General features: G+C 37.0%; 1 protein-coding gene across 3 annotated transcripts in view; it reads left to right on the top strand.

Moving 5' to 3' along the window:
* celf5 (CUGBP Elav-like family member 5) overlaps positions 1-17,993 on the top strand; it is a 66,244-nt gene that overhangs the window by 6,415 nt on the left and 41,836 nt on the right. For all 3 annotated transcript variants that reach the window (XR_001924017.2, XR_004221849.1, NM_001097170.1), the window contains 1 exon segment: positions 8,915-8,997. Coding sequence is in view for 1 of the 3 variants with exons in the window: in NM_001097170.1 (NP_001090639.1) it covers positions 8,915-8,997 (83 nt within the window). In the remaining 2 variants the exon portion in view is untranslated.

The raw sequence follows: 17,993 nt of genomic DNA, 5'->3' as shown, positions 1-17,993 counted from the left end.
AAGGCAACCCTAGCTGAAGGAGTTAAAACAAATTGAAGGCTAAGTAAATGGGTGGTTTTGGGTGGATGAACAAGATGGAGAAGGACTGGAACAAAATTTCAAGTGCCACTGTCCCCTTTGCAAGGATTTGTAGACTATTCATTGGTATGAAAAGTTTATTTTTCGATCACTGGCCAATCTGTACTTTATTTATGTACAGAAAATATAACATTTGGGGTTAAATAGAATGGAAAATCATCATTTGTGTCCCTGCCTGCAAGTCTGATTAAGAAAAATGAATAACATATATAATTTGGGTGCACTGATACTAGAGAAATAGATGTGGTTTTGGGAACTGAAATACATTCTCTTAAATAGTAAGGACAGAAGAGAATCCCCGTTTTAGATCAGTACATTCTGGTATATATGGGAATAGAATGGAACAGCAGGGATTAATTGTATCAGGTTCTTAGTTTCATTGGGAAAGATTACAATTAAATGGAGCAGGGGCTTCTGTAATAAAATACTGAAGTCTTTAAAAAAGACACAGTGCTGATCAAATGTCCATTTTTTAAGACAGTGCATATATATATATATCTATCTATATATATATATAGATATATATATACTAACTTTCAGAGGCAAATAAGGGTTACACTTTTGTCAGAGTTCTTACAATGAACAGTATGTTAACTATTGTGTATGTGAAAAAAGTTAAGGTAAGTGGTAAAGATCACCCATATGGTCAGTAATAAGGCAGTGTATGGGATGGAATAAGGGATATAGAGCTCAAAACTGTAGGTGAAGAATACAGTAAAACGGAAAGGGAAAAGTGCCTCAGTTTTGTAGTGTATTGGCAGGGGTTAATGTGAGCATTTGGAACCTCTGCTATGTATTTAAAAATTTTACAAGAAACCCCACTTCTGTTTGTGCTGCTTTATGGTGCAGATATACAGCAGCATGTGATTGGACTGTGGGGAGCTATTGGAGCAAATACTGTCAGAATAATCAGATTTACCACATAAAATAAAAAGGTCTTTCACAAATATTCATGATCTCTATGCAGTCTTTCCTTCTGTCCATGTATCCTAACTCTGGCTTTAGTTATCCTTTGTCTTCCTTTATATTCCTCCATCTCTTTCTTGTCATTTTCTACTCCTTATCTTTTTCTGTCTTCTCAAGCTACCCGTCTCTAATTTTGGCTATTCCACTCCCTGTGTATTTCCCTCTCGCTCTCAATGTATAGATAATTACTATGAGTATGTGTGACTGTGTTTGTATGTGCCGATATGTGTGTGCTGTCTCTCCTCTTTCTCTTCCCCCTTTGCCCTCCCCACACAGTCTTTTCCCCATTCTATATATGTCCCTCCTAATCTTTATGCCCATCATCTCCCCCTTTCTGTGTTTGTTTTCCCTCCATCTCTCTCCTTCTCTGTTGCTTTTTTTGTCTCTCCATTCCTCTCTCCTTTTATCCCTCTGTCCCTTCAACCCAGTGTTTCTCTTTATCTATACCCCCTCCCCTTCTCTCAGGTCCCCAGCTGGCTTATAGCTGTAAGGGAAATCCCCCTTGTGTTCGTAGCTCTGAAACTATGCATAGCGAGCACACATGCGCACACATACACACACACATACACACACACACAATTTTTATCTTCCCATCTAGAAAGGAAAGGGTAAATGAGATGCCTGTAGGAAGGGGGATGGTGGGTTTTTTTGTTCCCAATTTTTTTCCCATTTAATTGTTTTGTTTTTTTGTTACCTGGAGGAGATGGTATTTCAGTCGTTTCCATGGAAACGTATCCTTTCCATGTAATGAAGATGCTTGTGATAAAGAGAGAGAAAAAAAATCCTTTTTCCCCCACCCCTGCCCCCTGATTTATCCTTTCATTGCACAGAACGGAGGGCAGAATATTTTGGTTGTAGGGGTCCATCTATTTATTAATTATCTTTTGGCATTTGATAGATACTTATAAAGGAATTTACAGGAAATTACAGGGGTTAGGTCTTTTAACACTTTATTGTAAAAGGTGGATTTATTAAATTCTTTGTTATGCAGTGAATTTGTAATTATTGATTTGTTAGATTCATGTGTAATTGTTTAAAAGCAGCCTTGTATGTCCACTTTAATCTATGGAATTGGCCCTTGATGTTAGTATTTATGCCAATGAAAGATGATCAAATCTTACACAATGCAAATTTGCATTATGGGATATTACATAATCATTTACCTTCAACAATGTAACATTCAGCCTCTTAGTGTTACACGTATGCCAGAATAAAGCCAATTTTCTGAACGGAAAATGAAAAGCAAGATTGCAAGTGAAAAAAATCCCCTTTACATGGAGAATGAAGTATTGAATTTGACAGCAGATAAAACCTACTTATCTACCACCCTCTACCAACACCCTTTTAACCATTTGCAGTTAAAGCTCACACCCTTAAGGAGACAAGCAAATTCATATATTGATATGAATTCCTTTTAATAGTTAGTTTTCATTAACCCTTAATATCTCAATTTAAGGGAAACCTAAGGCATATATTGGCCTTGTGTAAAAGACTATATTATGCAGCATTTGTAAGTGTTTTTGAATTTAAACATGAGTGGGAAAGGCTATAATGTTTCAGCATAGTCATTCTCAGTAAACTACAAGAAAATGATACAAGAAAACAATAGAGGTATAAAATGCTTGGGCCCTGGGTTATTTGGATAAAGGATTTCTATAATCTGAAGTCCTGAATGAAGAGCAAAGCAAAGTCTGCCAAAGGACACTATATGAGATGCATTTTAGTAGTACACATTAAGATCTGATCATTAAAGGAGGTTGCCAAAGGAGCAGATTTTTGACTTATTTGACCACTCACATTGTTGGCCGAATAGGGCTGGATTCATGAGTACCTATGCAGGCTGGATCACGAGTACCTATGCAGGCTGTATGGGAGATGACTGAATCATTCAGGCGTTATGGTCCCTGCAGGATTTTCAAAACTTCCCAATAGATATCTGGCCAAATAGAGCAAAGATCCACTTGTTGGACAACTTCACTAAATGATAAAATCTATTTGTGTATGGTTATGGAGAAGACAAAGAGCATTGTGGGACAGAGAGCAATACTTTGGCATTTTATTGGAATGCATAATCTGTAGTACAATTCAGCAACAACTGAATGCCAAGTTGGTCTTTAAACATCTATGATCTCATTTTTGTCACTAGAAAGTGCTTATGGCTCTCAGGAGCAAGCACTGACACAGACTTTCTGCAGTTTCTGGTAATAAGCATTCACATTAGCCCCAAGCCAATCATTTCCATTAGCAACAGTGGGAAGCGATCGTCGTCATTTCCCACAGGGTAAAATTATTACATTCCAACATCCCAGAGGGCTGTTAGGCTAACAGTAAGCAACAATGCCACAATATATTATCATCACCTCAGAATATATCAATGAGATAGATACAAAGGAATAAAAACTTTCATATTTTGTTAAAGGTGAAAACCTGAGCACAAACTCCCCTAACCTCACCTTAGATGCTTCTTTCTGGAATTATGTAGCTCTTTAATAATGTACCAGATACAGTGGAAGGCAGGAGAGGGGGATAGGACTTTCACTGAATTCATTCTCAGCTGTTTATGTGACAAAAGAAACAATATTGTGTAGAATTATAGTAGCAACAGACTCAGTAGCTGCTATAAAGGGTATTTTATATATCTGTGCAAACACATTATTTTTGGCAAGGTTTAATAGGAATTGGAATCCCTGAAAAAGATGGGGCTTGTTTTACAGTGTACATCATCTGCATCATTGCTTTATGGCAGTGATCCCCAACCAGTGACTCATGAGCAACATGTTCCTCACCAGTCCCTTGGATGTTGCTCCCAGTGGCCTCAAAGCAAATGCTTATTTCTGAATTCCTGGCTTTTGCATACCTCACAACATTTGAAAAATGAAAAGAGGGACAAAAAGATTTGTCACGCAACCTTATAAAATGGCCTGTCGCCGCCGCGCAAGGAGCCGCATAAGGAGCAGAAGCCGCACGAGCTAGCACATCCCGCTGTCAGGGATAGATCGATGAATGTCCTGCATTTCCGTAATCTATTACGGAAATGCAGGACATTCGTGGAACTATCCGGGACAGCGGGATGCGCTATTAAAACAGGGACTGTCCTGTAGAAAGCTGGACAGTTGGGGATATGCTTTTGGACAAGTTTTGAATGCATAAAAAACAGATGTACTGCCAACACATACATCCGTGTAGGCTGCCAGTCCATATAGGGGCTGCCAAATCGCCAATCAGAGACCCTATTTGTAATCCCAGGAACATTTTTCATGCTTGTGTTGCTCCCCAACTCCTTTTACATTTGAATGTGGCTTACAGGTAAAAAGGTTGGGATCCCTGCTTTATGGGTTTTGTATTCTTACATTTACACAAGAAAAACAGAAGGGAGAATATAGAGTAAGAATGTTTTGTTCAACATCCCTTACAAACGTTTACACCGAGTTTGTGCCTAGTACTGTCTATAGCTTGATTTCTTGAACAATGTGCAACCAATCTGCTATTCACAATGCTAATCCCAGCATGTGCTAGGCATGGCCCTCTACCCGCACCCTTTCCTACCTGATCAGTGCTTGTGAGGTCTCTGCGCATATGCAAATCATGGAAGGACCAGGGTATCTCTCTCAGCTCTGTCAGTGTATGTAGCCACAAGTGTCCCAGTGGTAGGCTTTGGGGTTTTTTTTTTTTTTTTTAAATGTGCAATGCTTTTTTTATAATACCACCTGAAGGGCTCTTCCCCTAAAGCTTCATCACTAAACATGTGGATTTGGGTGACTGTGTTTAAAATAAAGCCCAGTTATCAGCCAGCCATGTTAGATTTAAGACAAAATAATAAAGGGGGATACTGTAAAATACTGCAGTAGAGAATTTCACTATGTAAATAAAAATAATAACTAGTATTTATGATATTATACTAACTCATATGTCAAAGCAAAATACATAATACATGTTGTAAATAATGAAAAGTAAGGGTACTGCATTTTTAAAGGTGCTGCATATCTGTCATGTCAGATAAATTTATTTATTTCAGCATATGCATATAATAGTGTGGGAAATGGAGAGGACATTATGTGGACAAGCATGGCATGTGTATATGCACATATTTATGTAGGGAATAAGGAGGAATAAAATAAGAAAAAAATGAAAATATGGGGGTTCAGGGATGAAAAGGAAAAGATTAAGGAAAAGATTAATTGTAGACTTATTTTTATATACTCCCCTTTTTGACATGAACTACTTCACTTGGACTTATGTAAAAGATGACCATAAACACTAAGTAAATTGATGTATTTATTGATACAGAAATACCTAATTGCACAGACTAAAAGAAAACCATGCCTGCGATTGCAGGGACAAGTCCCCCATTATAGGCTCACAATGTAATGCATCCCCTACATTGTTGGCTTTTCCCTATAAATAGTCAATAAATTACTTTACTAGTTAGAGTCTGTTGAATAATTGTTGAATAAGTCTGTGATAATTACATATTTGTATTTGATGTAGTAAAACAGTATATGAAGAAGATGAAATCTTAAGAAAATGTCATACAAATTGTAAATAGAAGAGAAAGGGGCAAAATACACAGGGCATGAAAACATGCTGTTTTAAAGACAGATCAAAGCATATTTTTGTCTATAGTATCTAGAAATATTTATTGGGAAAACAAGGTTTACAAGGGTCAAGTGTATGTAGATAGATACAGTGGCTTGCAAAAGTATTCGGCCCCCTTGAACTTTTCCACATTTTGTCACATTACAGCCACAAACATGAATCAATTTTATTGGAATTCCACGTAAAAGACCAATACAAAGTGGTGTACATGTGAGAAGTGGAACGAAAATCATACATGATTCCAAACATTTTTTTTACAAATAAATAACTGCAAAGTAGGGTGTGCGTAATTATTCATTTGGCTCCATCCATCTTCCCATCAACTCTGACCAGCTTTTCTGTCCCTGCTGAAGAGAAGCACCCCCAGAGCATGATGCTGCCACCACCATATTTGACAGTGGGGATGGTGTGTTCAGAGTGATGTGCAGTGTTAGTTTTCCACCACACATAGCATTTTGCATTTTGGCCAAAAAGTTCCATTTTGGTCTCATATGACCAGAGCACCTTCTTCCACATGTTTGCTGTGTCCCCCCACATGGCTTGTGGCAAACTGCAAATGGGACTTCTTATGGTTTTCTGTTAACAATGGCTTTCTTCTTGCCACTCTTTCATAAAGGCCAACTTTGTGCAGTGCACGACTAATAGTTGTCCTATGGACAGATTCCCCCACCTGAGCTGTAGATCTCTGCAGCTCATCCAGAGTCACCATGGGCCTCTTGGCTGCATTTCTGATCAGCGCTCTCCTTGTTCGGCCTGTGAGTTTAGGTGGACGGCCTTGTCTTGGTAGGTTTACAGTTGTGCCATACTCCTTCCATTTCTGAATGATCGCTTGAACAGTGCTCCGTGGGATGTTCAAGGCTTTGGAAATCTTTTTGTAGCCTAAGCCTGCTTTAAATTTCTCAATAACTTTATCGCTGACCTGTCTAGTGTGTTCTTTGGACTTCATGGTGTTGTTGCTCCCAATATTCTCTTAGACAACCTCTGAGGCCGTCACAGAGCAGCTGTATTTGTACTGACATTAGATTACACACAGGTGCACTCTATTTAGTCATTAGCACTCATCAGGCAATGCCTATGGGCAACTGACTGCACTCAGACCAAAGGGGGCTGAATAATTACGCACACCCCACTTTGCAGTTATTTATTTGTAAAAAATGTTTGGAATCATGTATGATTTTCGTTCCACTTCTCACGTGTACACCACTTAGTATTGGTCTTTCACGTGGAATTCCAATAAAATTGACTCATGTTTGTGGCTGTAATGTGACAAAATGTGGAAAAGTTCAAGGGGGCCAAATACTTTTGCAAGCCACTGTATATAGGCTATACAGGCAATATACAGTATATGCTATACAAATGCTTATATTGGACAAGAATTTTGCCTGTCTAGCTAGGTGCATCCACATAATTCTATTAAAAGGGATGGTTCACCTTTAAGTTAACTTTTAGGATGTTGTAAAATGCCATTTCCAAGCATCTTTTCAATTGGTCTATTTTTTATAGTTTCTGAATTATTTGCCTTCTTCTTCTAGCTCTTTGTAGCTTTCAAATGGGGTCACTGACCCCAGCAGCCAAAAAACTATTGCTCTGTGAGGCTACAGTTTTATTGTTATTGTTACTTTTTATAACTTTTTTTTCCATTCAAGTCCTCTCTTATTCATATACCAGATTCTCGTTCAAATCACTCCCTGGTTGCTATGGTAACTTGAACCCTAGCAACCACATAGCTGCTGAGTTTCCAAGCTGGAGAGCTGCTGAACAAAAATCAAAATACTTAAAAAAACTACAAATAATAAAAAATGAAGACCGATTGCAAATGGTCTCATAATATTACTCTCTACATCATACTAAAAGTTAACTCAAAAGTAACCCCTTTAATAATAAATTCTATAATGTATTACCATAAAATATTTCTTTAGAGAATCCACAATACATTTGATGGTTTCCTAAAATACAAACTTTTTCAAAGCAATGACTAGAATTTTAGGTGATAGTGTTCTAACCATCTCTTTTACAGCTGAGTTCAAAATGTCAACATTTCGTTGGTTTGATGTGCCTTTTAATTTTGTGTGTTTTATGTTTCTGAGGTATTCTTAATATGAGTTGCATGCCAACTATTTATTTATTATATGCACTTCTGGAGCATCATATCACAGTGATGACTGCAGCTCCAAAATATGACTTCTGAAGGCTAAATTCAGTGGCAGGAAATGCACCAATTTGCAGCTGTTTTGGGATTTTTTTTGGGGGGGGGTCTATTTCTGTTTAGATATCTGTAATTTTTTCCCACTAACTGTACAGTGGTGATAAAATTGGAAGGTTTGAACCTATTTCCAGAAGTGGTTCTCTTGGTTTAGGGTAGTGGGAGAACTTATATTAGGCCCATTGGCTGTGAAGGTAATTCATTCATTCTAGCAGTAAATAAAAGTACCTGCTATTTCTGAAAATGTAGGTTGAGTCAGGCAGAAGCAAATGCTAGTGGTAGCTCCAAGGAATCATAAGCAGAAATGACGATAATGAGGAGCAGAATAAGTCTTTCTTGCACAAAATGCACACCGATTATATTTGTACATTTTCTCATAGTGATAAAAGAAAGAAGTCCTGTTTTTAGGAGATAGTGTTTCCCTTACTTTAGAATAGTGGGAGTGTTTTTATTAGTACAGTTTGTCATTTGGGCAGACTTTAATCTTAGCAGTATATAATAGTAGATAGGTAAGACTTAACTCTTTGAATCGCTGCTTTTTTGGTAGTGGGTGCAAGATAGAATTATAGAATTCCTTGGTGAAAAAAGGCAGACAGTGACAAAGTTAGGTGAATAGCTGAGGAATCACTAGGAAAAGCAAGTAGGGGATCACCAGATAATTGCAGGGTTGGACCACCTAACCAGAATAGTACCATGCCAGTCTTTAGATAGATAACTGTGTATGTTCTGTTACAATAGAACTGCAATTTCATGCTTTTCAGGGAACCAGTAAGAAATGGTGTAAAATCAAGAAAAAGATAAAATCAAAAATATGCACTATATATTGGTGGGACCCCAAAAACCAGTGTAAAATTACAGAAAAATCACTGTTTATGGGTTAACTAAAGTAAGAACTAATGTAAATAATAATTTTAAACACCATGCCTGAATGAAGTCAAATACTTGGTGTCCCATAACCAAGCGCTACTGTTGCACTTTGTTGGTCCTTATAATGTGACAAGAACCTTGCTATTAAATGAGTTTGTCAAGGTAAAATGCCTTCATGATTTTCTGTATCCCTTCACTCACTAGGCTGTGCCTTTCTTACATACTGCGCCAGAGATTCCGCCATCAAAGCACAAACAGCTCTCCACGAACAGAAGACTCTTCCAGGGGTGAGTTGTCACTTTGGTTCATTCTTAGACACCTACATTTCGAATAAGATGCCATTGAAGACAGTTGTGGGCAGAATGTAGAAATGGTACAGTGTACTGGAATGGTGGTTGAACTTAACTTGAATTAGGTTTGTGAAGGGGAAGTACTTGCTTATATTAAGGTTGCATGGAAAATACTATGTATAGATTTGTAGAATACTTTAATAAAAAGAATTAAAAATAGTATAATGGTATATCTTAAGTTTGTACCTGCTGTCAGTTTCAGGCAAGATCCATAAAGCCTTGGTTGCTTGAAGACATACAGGGCAGATGTTTAGAGAGGTGTTTACACTCTTTTTAAGTAGTTTTTGTCTATTTATTTATCCTTAGATAGATAATATAGTGACAATGAAGATTATTGTATACAGACATTATTTGCAAACAAATAAGCAAACAAAAAGACACCTTATTACATCTTCCATGAATAGGTCCACAGTAGGTTTAGGGGGTGCTTGCTTGTATTTAGGTTGCCTAGTACTCAGTGGTTTCCATAGTACTCCATAATATACTGTATATTGTAAGTGTATGTTTACCTATACTGTGTGGATTGAAAGGCTTTTCTTTAACCCTCAAATTTATCTGTAAGGAAATGACATAACTAAGAAGGACCTGTTCATTTTGGAAATGCCTTATTCACCTTTTTTCCTTTTGAAGATGACCCATTTGTGAGGGTTTAACATATGTGTTTAACAGAAGGGTTTGACATATGCTCCAACATGTTTATTGCACATGTTTGACATTATAAAGGCACACACTTATTTGTATGCAGACTGTTGCGTGAATCACACTGGGGGTCATTGATAAAGTTCGCACAGCACATATTTTTTTCACAACTGGTTGTTTTTGCATGTTTCCCCTAAATGCTTAACTTTTGCAATTTGCGGAATCAGTGTGCGAATTTTATAAATCACCCCCACTGTCTAAAAAATAATTCGTAAGTGACCAGTTTTTCTAAATATCTATTGCATTTAGATGCTGAGCAGGCCATGAATTTCTTAGATGGGAGTTGTAGTTCATTGTTGGTGTTGATACATTTGCAGAAGAAATCTTCAGACTGTGGGAGCCAATGAGATTGTAGAGAAGTCTTTCAAAGCTGACACGTTACACAAATGGTTGGCAGAAAGATAGAATAGGGCATTTAAGCCACACATGGGCAAATTTAAGCTGTCAATTGTATGGGGACCCCCAATGGCCCTACCGACCAATATGTGACCTAAAATTGCCCAGATGTCTTACAACTGATCATTTTCGGACCCATTCAAATTTAGAACTGTGGCTTCCAGACTGTGAGGTTTGGAGCAGTGGCTGGGCGGGGGGGGGGGGGGGGCACATCCTGAAGGGTGAGATTTGGGGTGAATGCCTATTTGCTGTCATAGATATTCTTGGAACTGTGACTAATGACTGATATTGTAATATGTATGTAACCTTGTTATGTGCTAGGGGGCTCTAATGAAAGGTTGGAGTTCCAAGAGTTGCTTGAACTAAAAAATCTTGAGAACCACTGATTTAAAGAGTATAATGTGGAGGTGCTGCTGCCATGAGGTGAGAAACTCGTCATAAGCGGTAGCAGCCCGCACGTTACTAGGAAAAAGCCTCTCCTGGTAACTTCAAGAGCCAAAATTCAGATTTTTGAATCAAAGTGTAACTTTTCCTTTCTCCATGTGGCATCTGAATGGCCATATCTGCGCTTCAAGGGCCCCTAGAACGCCCCTGCGTGGGGGTGCTATAGCAGGGATTCTGTCTTTCTGTCAGCATAACGAAAAGAAAAAGAATAGTACCTTCTGCACATGCTAATGGATTCTGGAAAAGAAAGTGTTTCCTAAAGCGATTATTATATATATATAACACCTCTTTTTATTTACAAACTTAAAATAAATTAATTCTTAAGAAAATAATAAAATACATATAAATATGAGGAAGAAAAAATGGCAGCAATTTATATATTTTCAGCACTGAATAAAAGAATTGCAAAAATTAATTTAAATGAATATTTCATTCTAATATTATTGCAAATATTGTATTACAACCTATAAATAAATGCTTATTTCAGATTCTAATTTAAGTAAGCTTTTTTTTTTATTAACTTGCCCTTAAAACATGCAGCATTAAAATCAGTTTTTAATAACATATCAAAAAGAGGCTAGAAGGCACTTCATCTAAGCTAATTATCACCTAATTATAAAAATATCAGCTTTAAATCCCTTCCCCCACTGTAAAGCACATTTTTCCAGTTATTTCTTGTTTTGATTGGGGTCGTAGCCACGCCATTTATAATAGTAATTATTTTAAAAAATTACTTTTTTCCTGTTAGAGATATTCTAATGACAGAAATCTGAGTGCTCCACTCAGAATAACAGAATAGAATACAAAGTCACATGGAAGTAAACCCGATATTAACTCTTTCATGACCACATATATATTCTAGAAATGCTGCTCACTCTGCTACATTCTCTTATTTACAAGTGGCTGCTGTTAGTAATGTAAATTACTTTTTACAATCACACACAGTTTTTTATGTCAGGGACATATCCAACGTAGCTGCTGACATTTGAAAAATACATTTTGCCATAGCTGTTGAAACAAAGGGTGAGAGACATGGTTTATAAGAAGTGTACTATAGCATTTTTTCCAATACAGATAATAAAACCAAGGGAAAATACTTAAAACACTTGCAAGATAATATTTATGGTTTTGTCACATTTGGTTTCTTGCAGTACCATATTATACCAGTTTTCCTTTGAGGCAACTTCTGCAAAGACTTCAAAAGAAAAATGCCACAGGCTGTGATATGTAGAACTAACTGCATGTTGCTTGCAAAAGTGACAAATTAACTTTATAGCAGATAAATGGCAGACCTCTTGTTCTAATAACCTGAAAGAGCTCTGCAGCATCTGTAGAAGTAGAACTACAGCCTATCAAGGCAGTAGGCTATTAATACAGATTATGGGTTGTGGTTCTGTACCAGCCCAAAGTAACCACAGCCCTGTAGCAGTAAAGATCTGTGCTTCAGAAGATGCACTCCGTAGTTCTCCATCTTCTTTTCTGCTGATTCACTGCACATGCTCTGTGCTGCTTAGGGAACAACTCTCAGTATTCTACATTTATAGAATATAAACGTGATACAAGGCTGAATTGTAATTAATTCGAAATAATGTTACATATGTCAAATTATTTTTAAAAATACATATTCATTGGACATTAACCCCATGTAATAGAATAAGTCTATGACCCTTCTCCAATAGTGTACAGTTTGAGAGGACCTCAAGAGATCAAAGAGCTTCCCAGTATGTGATTGTAAGAGTGCTCAGTGGAAAGGGAGACTATTAAATGAGACAGACAATGCCCAAGTGAGTGACACAGTGATTTATTATAAGAGACAATATGATCTGTTGATGGAGCATCTGCTGACTGATGCACCAGTGTTAATGTGTGGTCCTGTATCAGACTGGCATAATATTGAGAAAGGAAGCTCCTGATTTAAGATGAATTCTGGGAACCCTACCAGCAGTGCATCTAACTGCTAGCACCATTGGTTACACATCATTTGCTCTCTTTCATAATAGCAAAAATGTCAACTAACTTCATGTCATCAGTAAGTTAATGATCCAGTCCTCTTTTTGCCAATTCATTTACTGCTTTTTCCATGTGGTATAAAGAGGAATAAGGTCTTAAATATGCCAGAAGCAGATAATTATCTTACCGATGACATAGACTTAGGCTGCTGATGTAGCAGGCAGAATAATTTCAAATGGGCTGGCAGATTCATTCCACTTTGGGCATGAAACTACAATATAATGCAGCAGTTCTCAAACTTTTTCTACCCAAGACTTATATGCTTACCTTGTCACCTGACCAAGCTGAGACTACTCTAATAAAAGTACAATTATCATTAAGGTCATATGGAACTATCACTGTTATAAACCAGTTTTGTCCTAAAAGAATCAACTTTCTCTTGAAGTTAGCCTCTGTATCTCTTTCCCAAATATATCTTTACTCTTCAAATACACCAGTTACTGCATCTCTTTCAAGCACATCTTTTTGATCTATAGCATACCTCCCAACTGTCCCGATTTTCGCGAGACAGTCCCTCTTTTGACAGCTCAACCTGCAGTCCAGGATTCTTACTGAAATGTCCCTCATTTCCCTTTGATCTCCTGCATTGAAACTAAAAAAGATACAAATTTAATTAAAAGTAGCTTTTGGCAGAGAGCCCAGAAATCTTAAGGAGTGTCACCTGCACTTAGAAACATTGTTTCTCGCTTTTAATTAAATAAGTGGGCTTTTGGCAGAGAGCCCAGAGAGGTAAAAACCCCCCCTGCACTGAGATACAATTGTAACTAATAAGCTAAACAGGTCTCTTAGGGCAACTGAGACTTGCAGCTTAAAGGGCAATTTCACTTTTTTTCAGCAAAACTGTAATAACACATAAAACAAGACCCCAAAACCCCCAGAAATGTGTTCAAACTTTAAATAACCTGCCAAATTTAGTCAAATGGGAGTGGTATTTAGGGGGCGTGGTCGCAAAAACGGGCGTGGACTAAAAAATTTGCTGTGCTGCATGCAGCATTTATTTTTGTCCCTCTTTCCGTTTTCAAAATGTTTGCTATAGCACTACATGCAATAAACTTTGCAGGGTTTGCCCACATTTGTACCATCTGTGCCAAAGTTCTTTATACTTGGAAAACCCTGCGAAAAATGACAGCCCCCCCAGTACCAAGCTCCAGGGCAACTGTTTCGAAGTTCAAGGGTGTGCTGATAAGTTGTATGTAGTTTGGACTGCAACTCTTTTCTCATCAGTTGCACCAGACTTTGCATTGTTTTCCCCTTCATATGAATTAGCTTCTGCTCTTCTCTTCCCAGCAGAGCTAGCACTTGATTCAGAGAGCAGGGACAATTTAAAATAATGTTCTGTGTGTCTTAGTAGTGTTTTTCTGGCAGTGACACTATTGTTTGACATGGATGGCACATTTCCCATTAAAATAAATAGCTGCTTGAGGTGAGAAGGGCATTTTTATTTTAACTGCTGTGGTTACCACAGAGAGGACTGCAGAGGTCAAAAAGACATTAAGCTTAATCCTAATGGCAAGTTTCAAGGATCTGGGACCAATTGCTTATCACGCCTTGTTGTAGGGATAGCTACAATTTCACATTAAAGTCTAGGGGCACACAGGATAAATGATCTAACAGGCACAGCATCAGTCTATGTACAACTTCATTGAGTGGATTTTTGAGTATGCATTTTTGCCTAGCACATGTGACCAACAATGGCTGTTTACACTAGCAGCTTCCCCTTGCACCATAGCACTCGCTAGTGGTATTTTCTGGCCAAACACACATCTTTATACAGGTATGGGACCCATTATCCAGAATGCTCTGGACCTGGGGTTTTCCAGATAAGGGATCTTTCCATAATTTGGATCTCAACACCTTATGTCTACTAAAAGATTATTTAAACATTAAATAAATAGGAGTGTTTTGCTTCCAATAAGGATTAATTGTATCTTAGTTGGGATCAAGTTCAAGGTTCTGTTTTATTATCACAGAGAAAAAGGAAATCATTTTTAAAAATTAAAATTATTTGCTTATAATTGAGTCTATGGGAGAAAACCTTCCCGTAATTCGGAACTTTCTGGATAATGGATTTCCGGATAACAGATCCCATACATGTACAGGTAAAACTACACTTGTGACTTGAGGTGGTTTTCACACCCAGGAAACAAGCAATGCGTTCGACTGTATTATATTTATAAATAATGTTAAAACCACTGGAAATGTTAAATGAATGATCTGCTCTGAATTCTATTTACTTTTATTATGCAACAGTCACAACAAAGGGTGAAAGGAGAATGTTTTATACTGGTAATTATTTACCTTGAAAGGCATGAAGTAGCTTTAGTTGCCATATTTACATATGTATCCCCTTTGTCTTTTATACTATTTAAAGGGGTATTCTCCTTTTTTACATAATTAATGAAAATGTAATTCTACACAACTTTTTAATATACATTAATAAAAACATTTAATAGTTGTTTGTGACTGTAATTGCTATTGGTAGCATTATTTGTCTGGCTGTTTATACTCGTCAATTCCAGTTTTAACTCCTGAAGTAGAAGCTGTCTAATTAACATACCTATAGAAGATGTTTCAAGAGAAAATAGAAAGGGGTAAAGAAATACTGAGGCAAAAAAAAGAATAATTTACAAAGACCTCAAGGAAGAAGGGCAAGAACACCAAAACTGGACAGTCCTGGGTCTGGACTTTGCTTTACATCTTGTGCTAGATAACCAGACACAAAGTTATGAGGGCAGAGTTTTTTGTACTTTGCACGCTGCATGGTAAATGACTCCTAATGTCTTTGTCAGGAGATAGCAGCTAAGGGCAGAAGTCCTGGGAACATTACATCTGCCCTTTTGCCACCAGTGTTGGTGAGGAGTGTCATCCACCTTGCTTGAGTATTACTATGTTTGTGTAAGGTTAAATAGATGCCGTACTGTATTTTGGGTCCTATGCTCCAGACCTTCAACATTCCCCAACTCATTAGCTATTAGCACATATGCACTGCTGTATGCACACATGTCCTGTGATATGTTAAGGGGATTTTTTAAAAAAAAGTGTAAATAAAGGTAGGCCCTGACATATTTTGATGTAGTTGCCTTTGACAACACAGTGTTATATTTGGCAAATAAATCAAACAAATAATTATATTCATTATAAAACAGGTTTCATTTAGGTTAACCCTTAAAGACTTTAGTAATCAATTTGTTAAGTATACAATTTGGTCATTTGTGTATTTGGGTTATTATAATATGATAAATATAAATGTAGCAGTTGTGTCCTTCTTTTGGAGGTTTGGAAATAGCCACCCTACACTATACAGTGATACATTATCACTGTAAATAATGTAAATATATAGAAGTTTTGTAAAACATGGCCCTGCACTAAGTTTAAGGTGGAAAGCCTTATCTTTTATAACTGGTTAAGTTTACTTAAATGCATTAAACTTTTTCTTAATAATTCATTGATTATATGATTAAAAGAAAACAATATGGTGACAACCCTTTAATGATGAAATGGCTCTCTAGTTGTACTTATAATGGAAAAATTAGATTGAGATATACAATTTTCGTTATTTGTATGTTTTTTCTATAAATTTATAATATGATCACTACAGAACCTTCAGTCATTTGGTTATATCGTGGTTTTTTTTTTTTATAAACATTTTCAATAAATATATATTGATGCTTTGTTTGGCCTCCTGTTTGCCCTGGCTCTGCTTCATCTATAAATGCCCCAGATTTATATATACATTAAAAAAATAATGTACAATAGCATCCTCTTATAACAATCTTACTACCAGAGAAGCTTGCCATGCATAGTGAGATGTTACTATGGAAACCACAAAATAAGTAAGGCCCACACTGCAAAACCAGATAGCAGACCTTCCCACTGCCTGCTCTTGGGCAACCTGAGGCCATAGAATTATAAAGGAAAAAACAGCAATTAACAGTGGACAGGAAGGCTGCAGAGACTTAGCAGGCATCTACATCATTTTACTCTAAGTGAATTCTCAAGCTTCTGGCCTTTTTATATTTTAGACATTTAATAAAATAAATGAAGTATTTGAAGTTGTATTTTTCAGTCTATTCTGTTTATTATTATTCATTGAGAACTGAACAGTTTATAGGCTTCAGTATCCTTCTAAATGGAAGGCACACCATTCAGGGCCACCATATTAATGGTTCCATGGGGGGGGGGGGCTTAAGATGGAAAGGTATAATTTTGGTATCCTGAGGGGAGGGGCTTGTGGGGGAGTAGGTCAGGTTTGGTGGATCATGGGCCACAGGGTGGTCATCTATATGTATTTCATGGTAAAATACCAACCAAGGCCATAGGTGTTATTACAGATTACTACAGATTACCACAAATGTGTAGTTTCCAGGGTTTTGTCCCTGGAGCAGTGATTCAGAGCAGTTTAACATCTATCCTACACTACTCTATTACCCTGCCACTTGCAGGTGGGGATTTGCAGCCTGTTCCATGCACCTTTTGGTAAATCCAGCACAATGCAAAGCTGTGCAACTTGCAACAAAACTTGAATTACTATTGCAATGGTACATTTGTGATAACACAATTTACATATAGCATCACGGAACAGACAAGTATGGAAATTGTCTGACATTATTGTGTATGTATGTGTATGAATGAAAGTACTGCTAAGATTTTTTGCTTTCTGGGGAAGGAATGCAGTTTACAGAAAATGTATCTATGGATTTTTATTGGCTGCTCAATAAAGAATAGTGGCTGAATTGTATTGGCCAAATAACATACACTTTTTATGTTCAGTATGGATGGCAACCATGTCCCACTCAAAATTAGGTATTTCTGCATGCAAACTGTCATAACCTAGTCCTGCTGGTTGAAGCAGGAAATATCATAGAAATGTTATACAAATTAGTCACACACATACTAACGATAATTATATGTGTATATATATAAGCTTTCACATTTATGGGCTACAGGAAATGAAATTGTGAAAATGACTAGTAACAGTTATATAGTATTGTTCTCTTTGTCAGAGAATGAGCAAAAAAACACCTTTATGTACAATATCTGGATGTGGGTTTCTTTGCCAGTGCGACATGGACAGATGGAGGGAATGTTGTTTCTTTCCATTTGCTATAAATTCTATTTTCATTTCTATCTGCACTATGTTCTTCTCTCATTATCTGCACCATTGATTTTTGTTAATTATTTTAGTAAGACCTTCCATTATACAGTTATTTTATTATTTGTACTCCTTGGAGTACAAATAACATTTATTACAAAATAATTATTATTTGTACTCCTTCTTTCAGTGTAAGAGCCTAAATTACAGTGGGCATTTGTAAAGAAGACACTACATAGAAAGGATATTCATATAACATTTGCATGATGGCTAGTCAGATGTACTTTTGGGC

The sequence above is a fragment of the Xenopus tropicalis genome, chromosome 1, assembly GCF_000004195.4.
Source record: "Xenopus tropicalis strain Nigerian chromosome 1, UCB_Xtro_10.0, whole genome shotgun sequence".
Classification (NCBI taxonomy): domain Eukaryota; kingdom Metazoa; phylum Chordata; class Amphibia; order Anura; family Pipidae; genus Xenopus; species Xenopus tropicalis.
The sequence above is the reverse complement of the archived record's forward strand: the minus strand, read 5'-3'. Positions and strand labels throughout refer to the sequence as shown.